Raw genomic sequence first — 24,371 nt, 5'->3', positions numbered from 1 at the left:
TCGGCATGATTGTGTCAATGACATTACTAAATGGGCCCAGGAATAATTCCAGAAACCACTGTCAGTAAACACAATCCGCCGTGCCATCTGCAGATGCCAACTAAAGCTCTATCTTGCAAAAAGGAAGCCATATGTGAACATGGTCCAGAAGCGCCATTGTGTCCTCTGGGCCAAGGCTCATTTAAAATGGACTGTTTCAAAGTGGAAAAGTGTTCTATAGTCAGACAAGTCCAAATTTGTTACAACCAAATATTTATGTTATCTATGTTCTGTTGTGAATAAAATATTGGCTCATGTGATTTGAAAGTCTTTTAGTTTCCATTTTATTCAAATTCAAAAACGTCCCAACATTTCCGGAATTCGGGTTGTATATTGGTCAATATTGGATATTTTATTGTGTATAATATGTAAATAAATTTAAAACTAAACAATCAAAACAAATGCTATAAGTGAATTTAGACATTACAACATAATGTACAGAATGAAAAATGTATATAATTTGTATTTATTTAGACAACATACTATCAACTATATGAATTCACATTTTAATTTTAATACTAACAAGTTTATAGTAACAAGTATAATTTCAATTCAATAATTAATCCTTTTAATAGCAATGCTTCCCTACTTTAGATTAATTGTAGCTGGAAATTACTCATTAGCTCATGAATTAAAGCTTAAATATATCCATGCAAATGTAAAACTTCAATAAAAAAAACAGTCCCTCGTAAATAAGTTACTGTAAAAAGGTAAATTGTGCACCATTCTCAAAGACTGTGACGGCAGCTAGTCAATCCCGTTGACAGGTAAGAACTGGGCATGGTGTTACATGACAGTCGCAGCAAGATATTGTGGGAAGTGATGAGAGGTGCAGGGTTGTAAGGGAGAGGTCGTACAGGGAGGTTGGGGACACAAACAGGTTCTTTCAGGATTAAAGTCTCAAAGCAAGCTCCCTGAGCTACTCACTGTCAAACCTTGAGCCTTTCTGTCATATATAATAAAAGCAAGTTGAGCTCAGATTGGGATGAGTCTGTATGGGGTTTTATAATGCAATTCAGTCACCTACAATTCACCCAACACAAGAAAAAAAAACGCAATGTCTAACATAACAATTGGTGTGAGCTTTCCTTAGAAACTAACGAGAAGAAATAGAGGAACGAAAGGAAGTAGTTTTAAGTAGCACGTTAGGGAATCCTTCAGACACATCCCAGACCTCTAGTGAAGCACTGTGCCCAGGTAAAGTTCAGGGCCAGCTTGGGAGAAAGGAAAAGTTAACTAGAACACTAATGAGTGGAGAACTACATCATGAGTGGTTTGACAGAGGCTTTTGAATCTGTCCTTGCTTAATGACCCTGAGAAAATGAATTCATTTACTGCGCCTGCAAATTACTGTCAGACCAGCTACTGAAATGGCAGAATGTCAATACTGATATTGCAGTCAAAAGCAATGCATATGATTCTAAATTAACCTGATTTGATCCAAACAAATCTAGTTCATAATATTTATGTAGGACAGAAGTATTCCAAAGCCATACAAACTGCTGCCACAAAAAGTATTTAGACATGTCAGCCATGCTTAAAATGTATGAATATCAATGATAGTGCTGCTAGAGTGGAAGTTCACTTTTCCAAACAAAAACTTTTAGTGGATGTATAAAGTTCCCTCGAGTTCTATACTTTTTGTCTTGAACAATACATCTAAATCTTTAAAATTTATTTTTAAATGTAAGATGCAGATAAATACTTTTTTTTTTTTTTTTTTAAATTCAGTTCATGCAATTCCAATCAAAACCATGACCTTGGTGTTGCTAGTACAATGCTCTACTGTTTGAGCTACAGGAATGCATTTAAAGGGATAGTTCACCCAAAAATGAAAATTCTGTCATAATTTACTCACCCTCAAGTTGTTCTAAACCTGTATTAGGTTTGCTGCGATAGTCCGTGTTACCGGTGTTCAGCTGCAACACTGGTTATATCACTTCCCCACCGCGGCACTGGCCCCCACTGTCATTTAGATTTTTTATAGTAATAAAAATCATTTAATTCAGTTAGAGAACAGACACTACAATTAAAAACTCAACACGTCTGCTCAATTAAGCATGAGCCGAACAAGAGTCGCAGTACATATCAGCAGCAGGAGTCAGATTTCGCCTCACTTTGCCCATTTCACCTCACTCTTCTTACTGACAAGACGATGGCAGAAGATTTGGTTTCAAAGCGAAATGGAAAAGCGTCTATGAGTTTGTCATTGTACTGTATTGTTGTGTTTTTTATGAAGAATAATAATGAACCCACCATTCAAGCAACTGCCGCACCCGAATTGGCGCTATTTCGAAAGCGAAAGTAAAATGCGCACAGCCATACAGGCATTCATACTGGTGCAGTGGACACGCATTTTCATGTTAATTGAAAACGCTCGCTCTGCTCTGCGTCAGTGGACACGCACCGTAAGCAATGTAAAAGCGAGGTGGAAAAAGAGTGTAAAACTCCAAATCCCACCCTGCCCCGATGATACCGTTATTTCCTGTGTTGTCGCACATCAATTCACCGGTGGGAAAATTTTCTCACTATCACATTCCTAACCTGTATGACTTTCTTTCTTCAGCGGAACACAAAAGAAGATATTTTTAAAAATGTTGTGAAGAATGGGCCCCATTGACTTGTCATCATTTACTCACCCTCAAGTTGTTCCAAACCTGTATGAATTTCTTTCTTCTGCTGAACACAAAAGAAGATATTTTGAAGAATATGGGTAACCAAACAGTTGATGGGCCCCACTGACTTCCATAGTATGGAGAAGAAGAAAAAAGAAAGAAAAAAAATCTATGGAAGTCAATGGGGCCCATCAACTGTTTGGTTACCAACATTCTTCAAAATATCCTCTGTTGTGTTCAGCAGAAGAAAGAAATTCATACAGCTTTGGAACATCTTGAGGGTGAGTAAATGAGGACAGAATTTTACTTTTTGGGTGATCTAACACTTTAAGGACATTTTTAAGGACAAGTTTACTTACATACAATAAACCACTTGTGTAAATTATCACTGTAAAGCTGCTTTGACACAATCTGGATTATAAAAAGCACTATATAAATAAAGGTGACTTGACTTAAATGTAAAATCTGGTTCCTACAGCAAAACCAAAGAAGCGCTGATGGAAAACACACTGTTGGGGATCTTTTCAGCCTGCAGCCATTAGAGAACGCAATGTCACTAACATTACCATGTGATGCCTTTATATGTATAGTGGAAGTGATCAGGTGTCTAAAGTTTTGCAAAGACTGGACACAGTTCTTACACATCTTTTCAAAACGCACTGACAAACAGAAGGGCAACTTCAAACAGCCAACTCCATGACTGTCTGCCTTAGAAGAAAGAAGACCAAACACTCTGAGACAGGTAGCAGGTATGTTTCTTTCTCTTGGTCAGAACAGAACTGACTAAAACATCCAATCGTGGACCGGTCCTGCTGAGGCTCCCGTCGTCTGCACAAATCAAACCAGACAGTTCCATTCCCTAAAAAATGTTGCCCTTATTACCAAACCCGCTATTTACAATCACTGCCTAGACATATGCTGCTGTCAGGGAGTTTTCCCACATGGTTCAATTTAAAAGTGAAAAGCAGCATGTGAGATTATGAATAATGGGATGTAGCTGTCATTTCAAAATGGTGCACTTTGCATGTGTTGTGTATTCTGCATTCGCTGTAGTGTTAATTTGCCATCCCGAATCGTGATTGTGTTCCACTGGTGTGCACCGACAACTGGTGTGGGGGGCCCTGCATGACTGAAATGGGTGAGTGTGAACAAGTCTAGGGTTTCTCATTCAGCATAAGAGCTCAGCTGGAACATCATAACTTGAGGACTTCATTTATGATCTCTGGCGGTGTCATAGATTTTCACAGAATATCACAGAACATAAGGTTGATGTGTGGCAATGTTAAAGGGGTCATGAATTGAGAAATCAACTTTTTCTTGAGCTTTTGATTTATAAGAGGTCATCGTACTATAAGAATATCCGAACTGAAAACTTCCTTTGTTAGGCCAATAAAAGCTTTTATTGACACCAGGCCCAGCGAACGACTCGTCCCGAAATGTGCCTATCAATCATAGGTGAAACGCCGCCTCCGCAGAAGAAATCAATGCCTACTTCATCATTGCAACGTTAGCCCCACCCACTGGTATGTTAGTGAGATGACAAGGAGAGAAGAGCGATACAGGACAAAAATAACATTATCTTTCAAAGGATGCTAATGCTAGGAATATGGTTATTTATTTTCAACAATGTGAATGTCTCAGTTGAGTATTATTTATTTGTATTCAGTACATTTCACTGTGGATTCTTTCGTAAATCAATCGCATTTCGGCACAGGCTTTGCAAACAGACTTTTACGATATGGACTCGACAGTAATGCAACAACATGTAAGTAACTGTGTTAATTCTAATGCTTGATCTGTGACCAGTGATTTCTGATATGTAATTCTTTGTCTATGTGTCAGTAAATCAAACCAGTGACCAAACGTTCAACTTCACATTACTTCACTTAGTAGGATGATATAACAGAATAATCTGTTATTTAAACGGTGATTAAATTATAGAAAGCGATCAAAGAACGCTCCCTTTACAGTCGCTGGAACTGTCAATCAAACAGCACGAGTTCATCAGTGACTGAGTTCTGGACTCTCTGCAAAACTCCTGCTCTTAGTTACATCACGTTTGCACTGTTAGTTATGATGAAAGCATTCGTTAGTGTGCAGAAATTGAGTTGCAATGACGAGATCACTGCTTTCATGCACTCAACAACATGTCTGTGATCGGCTACAATGTTCATCACTGCAGCCTTTCATGCCACGATCTAAATATAATGCCATAGATCTAAATGTAATGATATAATCAACACTTTTCACGATTAGAAACATGCTAAAAGTGTTAGAGAGAATTCCACATGTAATACTTAGCTATTTCATATGCAAAGATGTTAGCCAATCACAGCAGTGGGCATTTACACTGAAGTCTCACAGCAGACATGCCCCTTAAAACAGAGCATTCAAGTAAGAGGGCTAAAATCAGGGATGGAAAAATGCCTTTTATTTCTAAATTATGACAATTTTTGGTGTAAAAAGCATATTAACATTATAAGTGCACCCCAGGAAACATTATAAAACAACGCAATTCATGACCCCTTTAAACTACTTCATTCTGTCCCATTAATGTTCAGAGACAACCATAAGCAAGCAATCTGTAGGCTGATTTCAACTGTGCTTTAAACATTAAGTTGATCAACATAAGTTGATTTTTTAAAAAACAAATTAAAAGATTAAATAATTTATTACATTGGCCAATATTAAATAAATTATATAAGTACAATTAAGTCATTTTAAGTGCTAAGCAGTGTTATTTTTGATTATTTATAATAATAAAGTTTTCATTATAATTGTATTTTTTTTTAATAATGTGTTATGTGTTATGTTATGTGCCTTTGCATTCATATTAGTTTAATTACATTTTGCATTAATAGCTATATTTTTATTTCAGTTTTTATAGCAGTACTTCCACTTAAACTTATTTTAGTTCAGTTGCCAAGGCAATATTTCTTATATGTTTTAGTTTAAATTTTTAATCTAATATTTAAATTTTATTTCAGCTTTATTTAAATAATGAAAATGTTTTTTTTAAAAGTCTTAAAAGTCTTAGTAAACAATAACACAACATTATAATGTACAGTATGGAAAATAGATATTCATTTTTGAGATTTTCTAAATGTTACATTAATAAGTATTATTCATTTATTAGTGTTTTTAAATATTAACTAAGTGATCGTTATAAGATGGCATAGTAATCTAAATGTAAAAAGATCAAATAATCATGCACATGATTAACTGATAAAAATAAAGAAAATCTCTAATTTCAGCCGAAATTTACCTATATATATATATATATATATATATATATATATATTTTTTTTTTTTTTTTTTGGCAATTTTTGCCTTTTATTATGATAGGATAGTATAGAGTGGACGGGAAGCGAGGTGGGAGAGAGAGAGGGGGACGGGATCGGGAAAGGTCCATGAACCGGGACTCGAACTCGGGTCACCCAAAGCGCAACGGCACTATATGTCAGCGCTGCCCACAAGGCTATCAGTGCCAACAATGCCAAATCATGTCATGCTAAAACCTGCACAAAGTTGCATGCTATACAAGTATACAGAGAAAATAGGATATTTTTCTCTGCAAAAGGGTGCAAACACAACATTTGGTTAAAGTGTAACTATCTGAAGAGTTAAAAACAGAAATAACAGCTGTCTAGATCGCAAGGTCACAACACAAACATCCAAGGTAACAGATTTTGGATAGAGTGATGCATATGACTTTGAATATCTATTTTAATAATATTTCATATTCACCAAGGCTGAAAGTCAATACAAACACTAGTTTATTCAGGCCTACAAAACCTAACTAAATGATCTCCTACTCCCCAAAAAATTCTCAAGGTTTAGTCGATAAAGCTAACTTGTGATTTAGCCTTAAGGGGCAGTATCTGCTCTCCCTCAGGCATGAGGAAAGCACATTCATTATCAGGCAGACTGGGATGTAAGCCTGAGTCATGGGCGCATCTATCAAAGCTTAGAGGTGAGAGATTAAAGGGGTGACTGCCAACTTGCCTCTTGGTCAAACAGAATGCTGAATCACAAAATGGCCTCGGCAACTAAAGGAGACGAGATCGCATATGTGCGTGTGTAGGTTTGTTTAGATTTGGCCGATTGTATTGTTGCATTGCAGCATCATTTGACATACGATACACCTCAGCAAGAGGGCCAACTGCGGGGCCATTTTAGTACAAGCAAACAAGGATAGGAAATGGAGGATGATTAGGGTGAAAAATCAGACCATTTGTCCCTTCCAATACGCTAGCAAAGTATGGATGCTTATTAAAAGGCTTATTCAATAACTTAGGTCAGTGTTATAGAGATATAAGTGTTGTGCCTACTGGCAAGATCAAAAGTAAGATGCACAGAAAAGACAAACAAGAAACATCAGACAAACTGCCTCTCGTCTTGTGGGCTTGTATGTTCATTAAGAGTATCCTGAATTTGCTCGAAGAACTAACTAGTTGCTCATGGGAGTCTTTGATGAGGTTCTGCATATTACAAGAGTACATCGATGGAGCTGAAAGGAGACGTGCCCAAACAGAGATGTAGAGAGTATGATAATAAAAACTAAAAACTATCCAGCTCTCCTCAAATATCAGAGGCAAGAAGAGAGTGAATACAGAATGTAATCCTTGTACTTCCTCTTAAGGATTTTTTCAGTTCATCCACTTGATTACATAATTTAACTAAATAATTGGAATAGAAAGTGGTGACTGTTAATGAAAGCATCATGACACACACACACACATATACCGATCAGGCATAACATTATGACCACCTTCTTAATCTTGTGTTGGTCCCCCTTTTGCTGCCAAAACAGCCTTGACCCGTCGAGGCATGGACTCCACTGGACCCCTGAAGTTGTGCTGTGGTATCTGACACCAAGATGTTAGCAGCAGATCCTTTAAGTCCTGTTAAGTTTCGAGGTGGGGCCTCCATGGATCGGACTTCTTTGTTCAGCACATCCCACAGATGCTCGACTGGATTGAGATCTGGGGAATTTGGAGGCCAAGTCAACACCTCAAACTTGTTGTTGTGCTCCTCAATCCATTCCTGTACAATTTGCTTTGTGGCATTATCCTGCTGAGAGAGGCCACAGCCACCAGGGAATACCGTTTCCATGAAAGAGTGTACATGGTCTGCAACAATGCTTAGGTAGGTGGTACGTGTCAAAGTGACATCCACATGGATGGCAGGACCCAAGGTTTCCCAGCAGAACATTGTCCAAAGCATCACACTGCCTCTGCCGGCTTACATTCTTCCCATAGTGCATCCTGGTGCCATGTGTTCCCCAGGTAAGCGATGCACACACACCCGGCCATCCACGTGATGTAAAAGAAAACGTGATTAATCAGACCAGATCACCTTCTTCCATTGCTCCGTGGTCCAGTTCTGATGCTCACGTGCCCACTGTTGGTGCTTTCGGCGGTGGACAGGGGTCAGCATGGGCACCCTGACTGGTCTGCAGCTATGCACTGTGTATTCTGACACCTTTCTATCAGAACCAGCATTAACTTCTTGAGTAATTTGAGCTACAGTAGCTCATCTGTTGGATCGGACCACACGGGCCGCTCCCCACATGCATCAGTGAGCCTTGGCCGCCCATGACCCTGTCACCGGTTCACCACTGTTCCTTCCTTAGACCACTTTTGATAGATACTGACCACTGCAGACCGGGAACACCCCACAAGAGCTGCAGTTTTGAAGATGCTCTGACCCAGTCGTCTAGCCATCACAATTTGGCTCTTGTCAAACTCGCTCAAATCCTTACGCTTGCCCATTTTTCCTGCTTCTAACACATCAACTTTGAGGACAAACTGTTCACTTGCTGCCTAATATATCCCACCCACTAACAGGTGCTGTCATGAAGAGATAATCAGTGTTATTCATTCACTTCACCTGTCAGTGGTCATAATATTATGCCTGGTTATGCCTAATGCCAATAACCAACCACCTAGCAACCACAGGAACTCCACAGTAACACATAGCAACACCTTGGCAACCACCCACAACACCTTAAGCAAGTTTTATGCAGGCAACCACCATTCTTACTACACGTTACAAAGGATTGATCAATATCAATTCAAAATGATTATTATTATTCAAAAGTAAAATGAAAATTCCTTTGGCAGCCCATAATTTCAATTCAGAAATACTTGATTCATGTGAAATGCTAAATATGAAAGCCACATTACAGAAGCAAAGACAATTTGATGTGAAGTAATAGGCTTCATATGCTTTCATTCCACGGTTTAACTAATTAACAGCAAAACGCATTGAAAATTTCTGATCATAGCCCATTTAGTTAAGGTTGAATTACCAAGGCCTTCAAGAGACACCCAGATTACTAATTTGACAGGCTAAAAAGGTTTCATCCAACATGCAAAACTAATTTAAAAAACATTTTCAATTTGTAATGTAATGTATTGTGTACAGCTCACATCAGATGTTTTCACCACATACTGAACTGCAGCAAATACACAAAAAGAAAAGGGCATTTAGCATGGCAGTCTACTGATGAAGCCGACAACAAACAGATGACTGATGAATCAGTGATTGAATCTTCAAAGATGCATTATCCTCTGATAACACCAAAAATTCCCCTTAAAATGATGAGAAAAATTTCAATCTCTTTAAGGTTAAAATGTATGAGCAAATGAAAGGATTGCACCATGAAGCCAAACACAAGTTGATGCTGCATTTGCAGATTGCATAATCAACATGCAGCACTTTTTCACTCTGCAGGAGTCACAACCGATAGTTATTATTTTCACCATGTTGCAGAGAGGACGTGATGTACAACACTAATGTTTGACAGCCTCTGTCTCTGGATTAACACAAATTGTCTGTCAGCTGTTGTAACTCAAATTTGGCCTGTTGATACCTCGAATCTAAACTGAGCAAAGCTCTGCCAATTCCCCGGTGAAGGGCCTCAGGGCTAACAATGCATATGTCCCATACAATCATCTCCAACATAAGCTTTACTGATAACATTCACAGGAGTGTATGTTCAAGGACAGAGAGACAGAACATCTCCTGTCATGTCTACGAACAAAAATCGACGGGCCAATCATGTTTTCTCTAATAGATTCTTAAGTTTTGTGCGTCACGTCACTTATGGAAATAAGCGTTTTTGACAGCGACTTGGCACACACGGCTAAATGTACCATATCATCACAGCAGACATGAATCTACATGCATCCTGGACAATTACAAGCTCATTCATTGCAACCGTATGTAAAAACACCCATTTGACCTTGCCTGCCATTTTAAGATGTAAGCATCAAAATACCGCTAAAGCACTAAACCTTCAGCAGGTGACCGATTCCTGAAAGAATAACTCGTATGAGCGGGTTCTAATCTTTTCAGTGAATTGAAACATTGTGACAGTGTGATTAGTGTAGTCCAATTCATTAAAAAGAATACTGAACTGAATCAAAACAATTCACCGGGAGTGTATTCGGATTCCCGAACAAATTACTCTCATGAGTTGATTTTTTTCTCCAAACCAGTTCAGCGGTAATTCTGCCCTGGAGCTGATTCTAAACATTTCATTGGCCATGTCAATCACAGTAGCTATTGCCTACACCCAACCCTGATCCCTAAACCTACCCATCACTGTAACCTCAGCCAATGAAATTGGTTGCAGGGTGGGGATTTCTGCTGAACCGTTTGGGAAAAAAAAAAAAAAAAATCTCACACATTCCCATCCATACTGTGTGACCAGTGCAGCCCAATTCAAGAACGAACGAATCTCATGAACTGGTTCTTTTTAGTAAATCAAATCCATTCACAGCGACTTTCCAAAGGAAATACTCTTATGAGTTGGTTCTTTTTAATCAATCAAATCCATAGTCGGATTCTCTGAATGTGATCATGAACTAATAACTCTTTGAGATGACTGGTTGTTTTTAGTGAATCTAATTTGTGAACTCATGATTCTTATATAAATGTTTTAGTGGATCAAAACTATACAACATGACAACAAATGGACACATTTTTAATTAAACAAATACAGATGACAATAACTTGAGTTACTATGTTTTAAGTATGTTTTAAGATGACTATTTTCATTGTTGTGTTTCTTTTTTCCAGATATTAAAAAAATGCCTCAATCTCCAAGTTTGCGGATGATTTTTTTGACAAGTAGGCCTACTCAAGCAGACAAAGTGAAAACAACAAGCAAGCACCAAGGCCATAACCATGTCTTGAACATTGGGGGGGGGCAATTTTTTTTTATAAAGAATAAAGAAATAGAACAGTGAAGGAAATTCTAGGTCTAATTCTAGTTGAGAAATAATCGTTTTGAACGATTTACAAATAATATTTGCATTAATTTGCATTAAAATATGCACTTTTATTTGCATACCTAATATGTCTAATGGGGCGGTCACACTGCACTTTTCATTCTTCCATTTAAACGTATGCGAATGCGTCAGACCGGAAACGCAAGCTTGTGCGAAAAGTTTCGCATTTCGCTGCATTCCAAAGTTCAAGTTTGGTGAACTCTGACCTGCAAATTCGCATCACATGAAGACATGCGACCAGTAGAAGATCGATTCATCACGGCATGACCTCTTGGTAAAATTAAAGAATGATATTTTTGCAGTAAAGTCGAGTAGGTTGTATATTTTGACATTTTTTAAATGTATTACTATATGTTATATGTTGAATTCATGTTTATAAAAAAAAAAGACGCTGTAGACCGTGACCACCGTTACAGCATCGGATGAAATTTCGCAGTCTAGTGTGACCTCGGCTTAAAACGTTTCTGGTCTCGTCACACTTAGGAATTACATGAATCATGTAAATTTTCAATTCAAAATGGCAATATTTGAGAAAAAAGTTGAGTAGTTTACATCACTGGATGTTACTTTCAGTCATTTAACATTTCTATCGTAAAACAGCTGATGTATTACATGTTTCGCTATTTTATCTTACCTCACTCTTTCAATGTTGAACTTACGCTTTGCGCTGGAATTCATGCTCTGCTTCTGTAAATGGTAAACCCCGCCTACTTTGATTTGATTGGCCATTACAATCATTTTGACACTGACGAGCGCTGTTAGACCATAAGGCAGACCAGACTAAAAATGTTATTTTTAAACCTTTTTGTCATCCTAACAACATACAGAGCACTGCGTAATGGAGTGCAGCAGAGCAGCACAAGAATTTCAAATATTGGGGGGGGACAATTTGGCCATTTCTAATTATTGAGGGGGACTCAATGTCTATGGTGGTTACGGCCCTGACAAGCACATAGAACACCACCAGTGAACTTCAACAATTTTCCCTAGAAATGCTGTGAGCTTTCTTCTTAATTCCTGTACTGCAGCTCTAGCCTATATAATCGCTGTATAGAGGAACCATGGCAAATAGTGTTACCAGGACAACCTCATTATTGCCTAAAAGGACACACTGATTAGTGACACCTGGGCTGAGCACCTCTCCCTGCCCCCATCATGCTTAGCTTCTGCTGTACTTGTACATGCATGTTTGTTGTGTACCTCCACCCCAAGGTCAATGTGCTCTTAGAGGACAGGTAATCTTTCTGACTGTGGATACAGCTAGTCACTGCAGAAGCTGACAAAAGCCAATACCACAGATTCAAAATATAAAATATTTCTAGAAACTTGATGTCAAACACCTCTCTGAGAACAGATATAACAAAATAAAAGAGCAAAAGAAAGCAACAAGGTTATCCCCAAATATTTTGGACAGGAACCACATGTATTGGTACATTTAACATTAAAAGTGTGATTTTATACATTGGGAACTCAGATAGTAAAGACATGTTTAATTTCTTGCAATGTCCATACAACATTGTTTAAAAGTTTTGGCTCAATCACTTTTTTTTAAAGAAATTAATACTTTTTATTAGCGGGGGTATGTTAAATTGATCAATAGCGATAGTAAAGACATTTATAATGTTAGAAAAGATTTTGAATCTATTATTCAAAGAATCCTGAAAAAATTTATAACTTACAATACATTTTTACAGTACACCTGTTTTTAACACTGATAATAATTGTTTCTTCAGCTGCAAATCAGCACATTATGGATCACAGGAATAAATTACATTTTAAAATATATTAAAATAGAAAACGGCTATTTTAAATTGTAATAATATTTCACAATAATAATGTTTTTACTGTATTTTTCGATCAAATAACTGCAGCCCTGATGAGCATAAGACTTCTTTCCAAAAACATTAAAATTTTACCAAACGCTATTTTCTATATGAAGCTGATTTTGGAATAATATTGATTATAAAAAGTGCTATTGAATTGCATTTGAATTGATTTTTTTTTTTTTTTTTTTTTTTAGAAAAAGGATAACTTGATAAAAAAATATTCTCAATTATTTACTTTAACTTTGGTAGAATAAGCTAATCAATATTTTTATTTAATTTTTTAACACATTTTCTACATTCCACACATTATAAATGAGTCTTTAAACCTAAAAATAAAAAACTCCCCTTCAAGGAAATCATCATATTTGGGAGTTTCTGGTATTAAAAAGACCTTTAACAAAATATAAGGGCTTGATGACATTTATTTTGTTTTGAATAAAGTGCACTATCAGACAAGAATGTGCATATAGTAAACAAAAGTGTTCATTTTGATTTCACATTGAGCTGGTTAGACTCTTCAATGGTCAAGTTCAACTTTATTATGTCTGCCACCTAGTGGCAAGACTCTTTTTTGCAAAGCGCTCTTGAAGAACGTCAATGAAGGACATTTTCTGCATGGTCAATTTCTAATTAAGATACAATCAGTTCAATAATGATAGTGTACACAAAACAAGCCAACATCCATAAACAATTTTTTATGATGTCCCACACCACTTTACCTGGTACCCAATATCGCAATGTGAATGCACACACATTTACAGTTGATTACAATCGCTCAATGGAGTTGATTCTAGGTCAGTGTTCATGCAAACTGTCGCCTGTTAAACTTAATTAGGGATTCATTGACAGTGGAGAGTGAATAAACAAAGAGACAGAAAACTAAACAAACCGCACACAAATACAAACACATACAATGAACCGAGCCGCTGCGCCCAGCAAGAGCAACGCAAAGCTGAGCTGTAACCCAGATTAACAGACAGACAGGAGGCTGTAGCTCTGAAAGGGACAGCAAACTGGCTGTGCAGTCAAGGCAGACAGGTCGGGATGGGAGGGTGTGGGGGTGATTTTCACAGAGGAAACAGTCTGCCCGCTCTCTGGTCGCTGTAGTGATCCACTCAACACTGACAACATTATGCTGTTCTTCCCTGAGGCCAACCATTACTGACAGGCCCCTGAGGCCTCCTACCGCACACGTGTCTGCTCCATGTGTGACATATTCATTTCTCTTTGTTGCACGCGCACTCGGTCTCTCTTGCTTGTGCTCTCTTTTCACTCTCTGTCCCAAACGCAAATGCCGCATTACAGAATTTGTACAGCTCTCGTCCTTTTGCGAGCATATTCGGTGAGGGACTGAGAGGGTATGTGTGACATAGCAGCAGTGACAGCGTGTGCATCTGAAGTGCGCAGGCAACCGAGGCCTGTATGACGCAGTCAGTGTGTAACACTCTGTTTACCAAACAGCGTGTCATTCTTCATGTTCATATAAAACAAAAATGACACATTCTGAGATGTTGTGCTTCTGGGCGCATTGCAATAGCCACTGGGAAACATGCAAATCTTGTTTCTACATGACAAATATTTTTCTCTTTTAATAATCGATCTGTTTTTTGTTTTTTTTTTAAAGGGGGGGTATAATGCTATTTCATGCATTCTGACTTATTTACACTGTTGAAGAGTTGGATTCTCATGCTAAACATGGCCAAAGTTTCAAAACACGAGTTGGACGTATGACGGAGTATTTCTGTGCCAAATAACTACTTCCGGTTTCGGTACGGGATTCGGAGAGTTTTTTTCTAGTATGGCCCTTTATCACGTAACAAAGGGTGGAATTCCTTGCATAGGCACTTCTTCCTGATAAGCGTGCACACACATCACCCAGAACAAGAGCAAGAGCAAGCCCATCAATGGGTTTCGTTCGGAATACGGAAGCCGAGAAATTTTTCATTAAAGGCTGTGTCCCAATTCATGGGCTGCACCCTTTGAAGACTGCATACATCATCGAGGTAGTCTCATTTAAGAAAAATAACCATTAGATTGCAACGTAAGAAAGAAATTACAGTATTTTACACCTCGCAATGAATATCAGTCAATTTTATTATGGTTACTTTTCATAAATATGACATCCTTGATGAAGTATTAAGACTTCAAATGCGATCTCCGAAGGACGCAACCTCTGAATGAGATGCAGCTCCTGTCACCAAAGGAGTGTGTTTTTGGTTGTGAGGGAAAGATTAGCTTTTTCAGCTTCCCAAAGAACCCAGCGTTAAGGGAACAGAGGATGAAGTTTGTTTTTCCGGGGCAGCAACGGAGTTGCACACGTATGTTTGTTTGTTCCCGGGATTTCGGTGATGAATACTTTGTAAACAAGTCCCAGTTCGGCGCTGGATTTGCAGATCGTGGGTGGTGAATAAAGCTGCATCAGATGTCTGTGTTTTGTTGGCAATTGGCGCGCAAGTGCATATAATGTAAACAACATGAACGTTTTTGTTCCCTTTGTATTTATAACGATGTCGCAGCTAGCAGATGATCTCTATGGCAGACACGCCTCTAGGATCTCAGCTTTTTCCGGAAAGACTCGGTTTAGAGTATCTATCTTTTATAAATATGACAAAACTAAAGACTTTTCGTGGAGATATGAAGGATGCATTGTTAGTCTATATGTACTCAAGATTAACATGAGATTGGCAGAAACTGTGTGTGATACCAATCAATCAATCCATCAATCCATCAATGCATCAATCAATCCATCAATGCTTCAATCAATCCATCAATCAATCCATCCAACAATCCATCAACCAACCAACCAACCAACCAACCAACCAACCATTCATTCATTCTTAGATCATCTCCAAAGCCCAGACCTAGAATAAGACAGAATAAACTGGCTATTATTGTGCTGTGAAAACAATATGAAAGCTTAGAAAAATGGCTGTAACTTGTGGAGACGGGCTCAAAGTTAAGCTCTTGCTCAACAATTACATGGCGGAATGCTGGATAATTTCCAGACTGAGAGTCAATGACATTTAGATTTATCTGAGGAAAATACTCTCAGAATTGACTGATGCAAGCTTTACTGGCTTTTCTACTGGTTCCAACTCTGGATGCCATTTTACATAAACCCTTGAGTATCAACAATCCACCATTCAAAAAAAACAAAAAATAAAAGAAAAAGACAGGCATAATGGTTAAAGCTTCAAACTAAAAGTTTCCTCAGTGACAATCAACATCTTTTTAGATTAGTGCTGGATGCCTAGGCACCTTAAGAAAACGTTCATCTTAGACTTTCAATGGGAACAGAAAGCTTTTACAAAGACATTGAGACCAAATTTCTAAAATATTGCTAATAGCTAATGGAACCATTTAATGCCAGTTAGCAATTTAATACAGGTCACAGAAATAATAGCAAATAAAGAGTTCCGCTGGGATATGCCGAGGTGCTCTAGATGGAACATGAAATTATATCCCCATTTCTTTTGCAAAAAGCCTTCTCAAAAGTGGCTGGAATCGATGGACAGAATCCAACTTTTGAAATTGACTCTTGATTCCCAATGCCTGGGAACTGAGGAATCTTTTTGGAATCAACTTCCAATCCTAGAATGGCTCACATACAATGCCTTTTCACAAAACAATCAATTTTTTTTTTTTTTTTATCTTCACTGTAAACCCGAATTAGTTGGCAAAACTCCAAAAAATTGATCAATCAGTTTAAAATTTGAGGCAACTCAAAGTTTAAGTAAGCAGAACTGGCAGATTTTTATTTTGTATTCATACATTTTAATTGTTCTTAACTTGAAATGTTCGAGTACACTAATTCATACATTTAACAAAACATTTTCATGTAACCTCAATGTGAAGAGCGTAAACTTAGCTAGCTATAACTTAGGTAATTCAGAAAATGCTAACTTGCTAATTTGCTAACATGTTAACAATAGCAAGGTATAGCATTTGCTGAATGAGTGCAGCAATATAAAGCATTTAACATACCAATATAAAGCATTTAACAGAAACCAAGCTGCATACATCACTTGTCACTGTTATGTTAACTCTCCAAAAACCCACATTAACAGAAACTCTTCTAGATTAGCATAACAAAACATTAATCACTACTAAATCTCCCACTTAACATTAATCTTGCACAAATAAACATTATATAACACTTAATTTTAGCATTTACTCTCCCTTTCGAGTGCCATGGGCAAAGCATGCTGGGAAATATAAATCCCAGCCCAGTTTCTGTTAAACTTAAGTTTGTCTAAATTAAAAGAAATAAGTTAATAAAACTCACATCAATTAAGCAGTTCAGTTTACTTAAAATATATCAGTTCTGTGAACTTGAAAGAAAAAGAAAGTGCTAAATACTCATAAAAGTTAATTTGACTGAACTAATTTGTTAAATTTAAGTTTGTCCTACTCAAACCAATTCATTATTTTGAGCGTTAGGGTTTACAGTGGTGTTTTGTATCATGTTTCACTGAGAAAATCACTCAGCAACGTACAGTCATACTACTGTTCACCGACTCTAATATATGTGTGTTTATTATCATTTATTAGTCACCTCTATAAGTCACCTTCTATTTGCTGAGTTTCTTTTCAGTAATACAATCCACAGCAGTCTCATGTGAAACAAATGCACTGATCACAGAAACACTGTGCGCCGTGTCATTCAATATCAAAATAAAAGCTTGCCTTTCATCTCAGCTTATTCACTGAGACCTGTCCCACGCATCCACTTACACCGGCTCAATTTGGTAGATGCAGCCCCTTCCCAATCAATCTCTTTGAGCGAGCCCTTGCGTCCAAAATAAGATGGCTTCATTTATAAGATCGCCTAACACGGGCAACTTGATTGGGACACACAACTGCCGCCTCCTGTTGAGATCACACACATCACTTCAAAGAAAACACACAAGACGGATGGTCATTTGCATGACATACATATTTATGAGCCCTCCTTCTCCATCTCACTAAACTCAATACAGATCTTGCGAAGCTCACTGGCAGCCCTGACACAAAGTCATGCATGATACGGATCGCAGAAAGCCACCAAGCCATGTTATTTTGCGGGCCCTATATGGGTGGCATGCTGTACGTGAATGCATAACAGGGTTTACTCAAGAACACACCGAATCAGCGATCCGCCGCTGAAGTGCATTACCATTTTGATGGATGCGGTGATAAGGATAGTGATTACAATGATGGTGCTGTTTATGGTGATTGCTCTCTGGTGTAATCCTACAGGCCCCTGCTCGACGTGCATGAGTGGCGGGATGGGCAGGAGGTGGTTGAGATCTATTCAGGGGTGGTGGTTGGGGATTTAGATAGGATGGGGCGGATGGAGGTCATAATAGCGATGCACGCCTAAGAGCTCATCGGCCGTTTACTTCCACCATAGCAGGATTTCCAGACACACTGCAGAATAACACAGCTATGATTCACATTCTGTGAGTTACACAAAGATATAAATAGCACTAAAATGAGAACTTGTGAAATGCCATAGGATCAGGGCTTGACATTAACACCCACCAACCCGCCAAATGCGAGTGGATTTCAGCAGTGGCGTGCAACGTAGTCACTCCAACTATCCACTTTGGCAGGGTTGAATTTTATATATATATATATACATTTTTCAATTGTAGTCTTTTAAAAAGGCATCTAAACTAATAAACTAAGTGCAATATAGTGTTGTCAAAAATATTTTTGAAATTTTTCGATACATATCAATACTGAAATATCTGAAACACTTCCAATACTCATTTTCCGCAGAATTGATACATGATACCAGCTGCACTTTCTCGCTATCTCATCTCTTCGACAGTAAGTTGACACACAAACCCGTCTTCCCTCACTTACTCATTTCATTTGCTCTGGATGAATATTGTTGGTGTTACAGGACTTGAATTTAGACGTGGGATTGTGCATATTGTTCATAATTTTACTCATTCTCGCAGATTTTGTGCTCACACTCAAAGTGTTCACGCGTAAAGCCGCCTCTCAGTAGTAACTTGAGTTCTTTTTCGCTTCTTATTGCACTTAAACAGTCAAATACACACAAAATAATGTCAAAATGCTGGTCTTGGCGAGTATTCATGTAAACACAGTCAGTTATGTTTTAAGTGAACGTAAACAGAAAGAAAACGCATGTGTAACAGCATAATGGATCCTGTGCGTCAGGTCTTAAAGTGACAGCAGCCTAATATTCCTGCTGCCAAATTATGAGATAATATTAAAAATATCTATATGGCAGTTTTGCCCCATGGTCTCAATGACAAAATTGTGACCAGTAAAAATGCTGAGTGGCTAATAACTTTGGAAAACCACTTGCCACAATGGCTGGTGAGCAAAAAAGTTAATGTCAAGCCCTGCATAGGATGTATGGAAAAGACAAAATAATAGAAATCTCTTATTGTCCAGGGGTTTCCAGGGGTCCTGAAATGGAAAATAATGATGGCGATGATCAAATGAAATATTTCTAAATTAAAATATTGTTTAATAACATTTAACAAAACAAATAATAATAATAATAAGAAGAAGAAGAAGAAGAAGAAGAAGCAGCAGAAGAAGAAGAAATTGATATATATTGTTAAACTATATTTAATAAAACAATTCAATAATATAATAAGTATTTATTATTATTTATTAACAATAAAATAATAAAATAATATTGTTTAAAATGGTTTACTATATTTTTCAATTGTTGTCTTTATTGTTGTTGTTGTTGTTGTTATTAAATAGATAAATTTGACATTATTAATGTTTTGTTCTGCTAACTAAAGACTGGTCAGAACTCATAAGATTATTTACAATTATTTTATTCTATTGTCAACAGTTTTATACTTTTTTTTGGGTTTATACATCTAACAGTACTCTAATAATGGATAGAAAAAAAAAAAAAAAAATATATATATATATATATATATATATAAACGTCAACATAATAAAAATGCTATATTTTCCAGATAATATTTTACATATATTTATAATTCATAAATATTTTTCCAAATATTTATACTTTTTATTTTTCACAGTATAAATGGATTTTTGTACATAAAAATCATACAGTTACCTTTATATTTAGGAAGGCAGTCCCTTGCAAGGGAATCATCATATCTGGGGGTCAACAAAATGGGGCATCAAAAAGTTTGAAAATCTCTGCTTTAGCCTATTGTGACAGTGTCAAGATTTCAAAGGTCAGCTTTCTTTTAGATGTCTGGCAAAAGATACATCTAACATTGCGCAACTTAATAGCTTCTTTAATAAAGCACACTTCTGTTATTCTGCTTTTTTTATTTCTAATCAGAGTATTCCACATGAAAGGGTTTATTACACAAGGACCAGCCCACTGGTATGTGAAGGCCAAACATGTGCTGGATGTATGAAAGGAGTTGGCATAATGAGGCTTGAACACGGCCTGTGCTTGCCTGAAATTCCAAAGAAATAATTCTCACATCCTCACAATGAAATCTCAAGGCTGCAAATATAATGCCTTAATTGCTTGTGCGATCAGAACAGAGCAATATTTTCATTGGAAAGCTTGAAATAAATTGTGGTGGTTTTTCTTGGGGGGAAAAAAAAAAATGCAAGTGGGTTTGATTTCATGGTACAATAATAGGCAGTCTTCAGTGTAGGATACTGTATTATTTCAAGTCCTTTTCTCCTCTAATGTTGAAGTTAATGAAAGTATTTTTGTTGTGAATTAACTCATGACAAAATAACATGGGAGTAGTCTACAGGAGAACTCAAATGGTGCAGAAATCTCACTAGCAAGCACACAAAAACCGGTGGTAATGTTTGCTAGTATACAGTAGGCTACTTGTTTTTGTGAATTAGTGTTCTTGGCATCAAGACCAAATACTGATCCAAGTCGGATATAAAAGTGGAGATGTAGACGCTGTCAACTATAATGCCAGATGTTGACAAGCCTCAGACTCACAAGCCCAGTCCAGAATGCAATTTACTCGGAACATTTAAATATGCAAGAATTTTTTAACCTAAAAAATGGTTTGTTAACTGTGGCAAGTAGGGCGGAAATCTCTGTGCGTAAGGGACAAGGCCGAAGACCTTTATTGGATGCCTGTGGTCTTCAGGCCCTCAGACTTTGTGTCAATGACATTACTAAATGGGCCCAGGATTACTTCCAGAAACCACTGTCGGTAAACACAATCCAACGTGCCATCTGCAGATGCCAACTAAAGCTCGATCATGCAAAAAGGAAGTCATATGTGAACATGGTCCAGAAGCGCCATTGTGTTCTGTGGGCCAAGGCTCATTTAAAATGGACTGTTTCAAAATGGAGAAGTGTTCTATGGTCAGACGAGTCCAAATTTGACATTCTTGTTAGAAATCACGGACGCCGTGTCCTCTGGGCTAAAGAGGAGGGAGACCTTCCAGTGTGTCATCAGCGCTCAGTTCAAAAGCCAGCATCTCTGATGGTATGGGGGTGCATAAGTGCATATGGTATGGGCAGCTTGCATGTTTTGGAAGGCACTATGAATGCTGAAAGGTATATAAAGGTTTTAGAGCAACATTAAACGAAAAATACGTCAAAGACAACCACAAATTCTTCAGCAGCTGGAAACCTATATCAGACAAGAATGGGACCAAATTCCAAAACCAAAACTCCAGAAACTCATAACCTCGATGCCCAGATGTCTTCAAACTGTTTTGAAAAAAAGAGGAGATGCTACACCATGGTAATCATGCCCCCGTCCCAACTATTTTGAGACCTGTAGCAGGCATCAAATTTGAAATGAGCTCATTTTGTGCATAAAATTGTAAAATTTCTCAGTTTAAACATTTGTTATGTTATCTATGTTCTATTGTGAATAAAATATTGGCTCATGTGATTTGAAAGTCTTTTAGTTTTCATTTTATTCAAATTTAAAAAACATCCCAACTTTTCCAGAATTCGGGTTGTATGATACATAGACTCATGTACAAAACTAATTTTAAATGTATTTTGTTGTCGTTGTTGCTGTTTGAAGGTTCAATAGACAGATTTTTCTGACTATCATTTCATATGCCAGGCTTCACAGTGTTAAACACTGCTTTACCAACTTTAAATTAACCTACTTCTCCACATTAAGAACCGAGACCAATACCTATAAATTGCGCAAGGATGTTTTACAAGTGTACACGATGCTCTTTGGAGCTAGATGGGGCTTTAGAGAGAGAGAGGAGAGTCTCCAAACATTACTATCATTGATTTACACAGCCTCCTCACAGCGAGTGTCTCACAGACATACACAGGTTTATTAATCAAATCTACCATGAAACCCCAGCACTGCGTTGTACAGATGCTCAGTTCTGCACGGTGAAACGCTGCATCAGCACCTCTGATTTTAATGTAGCTTTTATTAAAGCAGTACATGAAGCCATCAACATTTTGAGGCTGTGATGAGCTAGCCGTCTGTACTCCATGCAACTCAGCGAGAACCCGTTGTATATGAATAAAACTAATGGCTAATTTCTGTGACGGATTGGGCCGAAGAGCCACCTGCACAATCTTACGGGCCGTTCCAGGTGGGGTGGGAATGGCTGCCTGAACTAAATCCATCATCGAGTAAAACACAGGTGGCCTTTTACTGCTGAGCTGGGATTTGGCAAACACGAAGAATGTAATCAAATACAAATTACACACCATTATATGTTGCATACTGTAGTGTCAATTAAATCATTACCAAGACAGATTCCCAAGGTGTAACAGTTCCGCAGGCTCTGACTTTATGGCATTTTCCTGATTTCCCCCTCCATCTCTCAATTTGCATTCATTGCGGCAACTCTGGATTTTGTCCTCAGGAACATTTCCTCAGTCAAACATTCATCTTCACACACAGTCACTTTCCTCCAGCTTACTTTCCCACATCTAATGTCCTTCTAAATATTTCATTTTTTTCCTCCACCTTTTAGCACCTGATCTTAAAATGATTTAATGTCACACCTGAGCTTTAACTCAATAACTCAGCCTCTCCGAACCAGAATATGAAAAATTATATTTTTTATATTGTTTTATTATTTTGAATTTATATATATTAGACACACTATACCATTGGGGTCAGTATGATTTCTTTTTTTTAAAGAAATTAATACATTTATACAGGACACATTAATTTGATAAAAAATGACAGTATAAAGACATTTATAATGTAACGAAAGTTTTCTATTTCAAATAAACGCTGTTCTTTTAAACTTTCAATTAATCAAAGAATCCTGAAAAGTATCATAGTTTCCAAAAAAAAAAAAAAAAACTGAGCAACACAACTTTTTGTGTGTCCCTTTCAATGCAAATGAGCTGCTGCTCCAGGCCCCCTTTCCAGAAGAGGGCGGAGCTTTAACAGCTCACACTTCGGTTGCTCAACAACAACAAAGCTGGAGAATCCCACGCAGCCAAAATGACAATTGTCAGTAACGGTGTTCAGCCTTACATTGTTCAAACCGGAGTCGGACAATGATGGAGAGACTCCGGAAGAAGTTACAACTTTTAGAGTGCAACTGGACATTTCTGAATAGTTAGTGGATAAATTTATGTAGTTGCTGTGAAGTTGATTCAACTCGTCGACTAGCATGTGCTGTCATGTTAATCTTTTGTGCAAATCTAGCGCTGAATTGACCCTCGTTTGTGAAGCAGTCCAGCGTAAAATGACGGCATGGTAACAACACTCCACTACAACAACTCTTCCTCTTCTCTAAAGCAGCCCAACATGGCCACACCCCTTTGTTGCGTGTTCTCGGGGGCAGGGTTTATGTAAATTTTGGGGTTTGTGATGTCACCAACCCAGGAAGAAGCTCATTGTAGTCCCTACCAGCCATTTGTTGTAGTCCTTAAAAAGCAATTTCTGTAAAAGAAAATATCTCCCTTTGCATTGAACTTTGAGCGTCGTAACTTTGCAGATGTTGTTTATGAAAAAAAGATGGACAGTAAAAATGCGCTTTGAGCCTTTGCATATATCTACATCTGATTAAATTCTACGAAACCTACATATAATAACTATACATGTGTGTAATCTTTTATAATGTTCACTTTACAGTTAATACCACCCAGTTACCTTTTGATAAGCATTCAATGTCATACAAAATAGTCTTTCTTGCTTTTATCATTCCCCTTTTAATCTTTGTCGACCAGAAAGCGTACAGAAAAGGTCCGGCACAGTCGAGTTAATATGACAAATGTGTACAGATAACCGCTGTCTCCTGATAAGTCATGGACAGTTCTGCAAAGAATTCAACTTTTCTGCTGAAAAGGTCTGGCTTTGTGCCTAAAATGTGATTGAAGTGGTACAGTGGACATTTAAAGTCCTACCTGCTCTTTAACGGAGGCTAGAATGGCAGAGGTAGTCTCAGTCTCGGATCCATCCCCATTAGAAGCATTCAGTCCTGGGCTGAGCATGGTGGCGTTCTCTGCTTCAGCAGGCTGTTCTGGAACTGGCATGACTTCTGGAGAAGACAAAATACGTTTATCAGCAACTCCTCATCATTAGACTCAGCACGGGTTCTTCGGGGTTCAAACTTGCTGTGCTCACTGCATGATATTTGAAAATGTGTAACGATCCTAAAATGATTAGTTTACAAATAAGACCGATCTGGTTCTCTAATTC

The 24,371-nt window shown here is 37.7% G+C and overlaps 1 protein-coding gene across 1 annotated transcript in view; it reads right to left on the bottom strand.

Moving 5' to 3' along the window:
• ctnnd2a (catenin (cadherin-associated protein), delta 2a) overlaps positions 1-24,371 on the bottom strand; it is a 340,625-nt gene that overhangs the window by 261,320 nt on the left and 54,934 nt on the right. The window contains 1 exon segment of the mRNA XM_051881748.1: positions 24,077-24,210. Coding sequence (XP_051737708.1) covers positions 24,077-24,210 — 134 coding nt within the window.

This window comes from Ctenopharyngodon idella, chromosome 23 (genome assembly GCF_019924925.1).
Source record: "Ctenopharyngodon idella isolate HZGC_01 chromosome 23, HZGC01, whole genome shotgun sequence".
Taxonomy (NCBI): domain Eukaryota; kingdom Metazoa; phylum Chordata; class Actinopteri; order Cypriniformes; family Xenocyprididae; genus Ctenopharyngodon; species Ctenopharyngodon idella.
The sequence above is the reverse complement of the archived record's forward strand: the minus strand, read 5'-3'. Positions and strand labels throughout refer to the sequence as shown.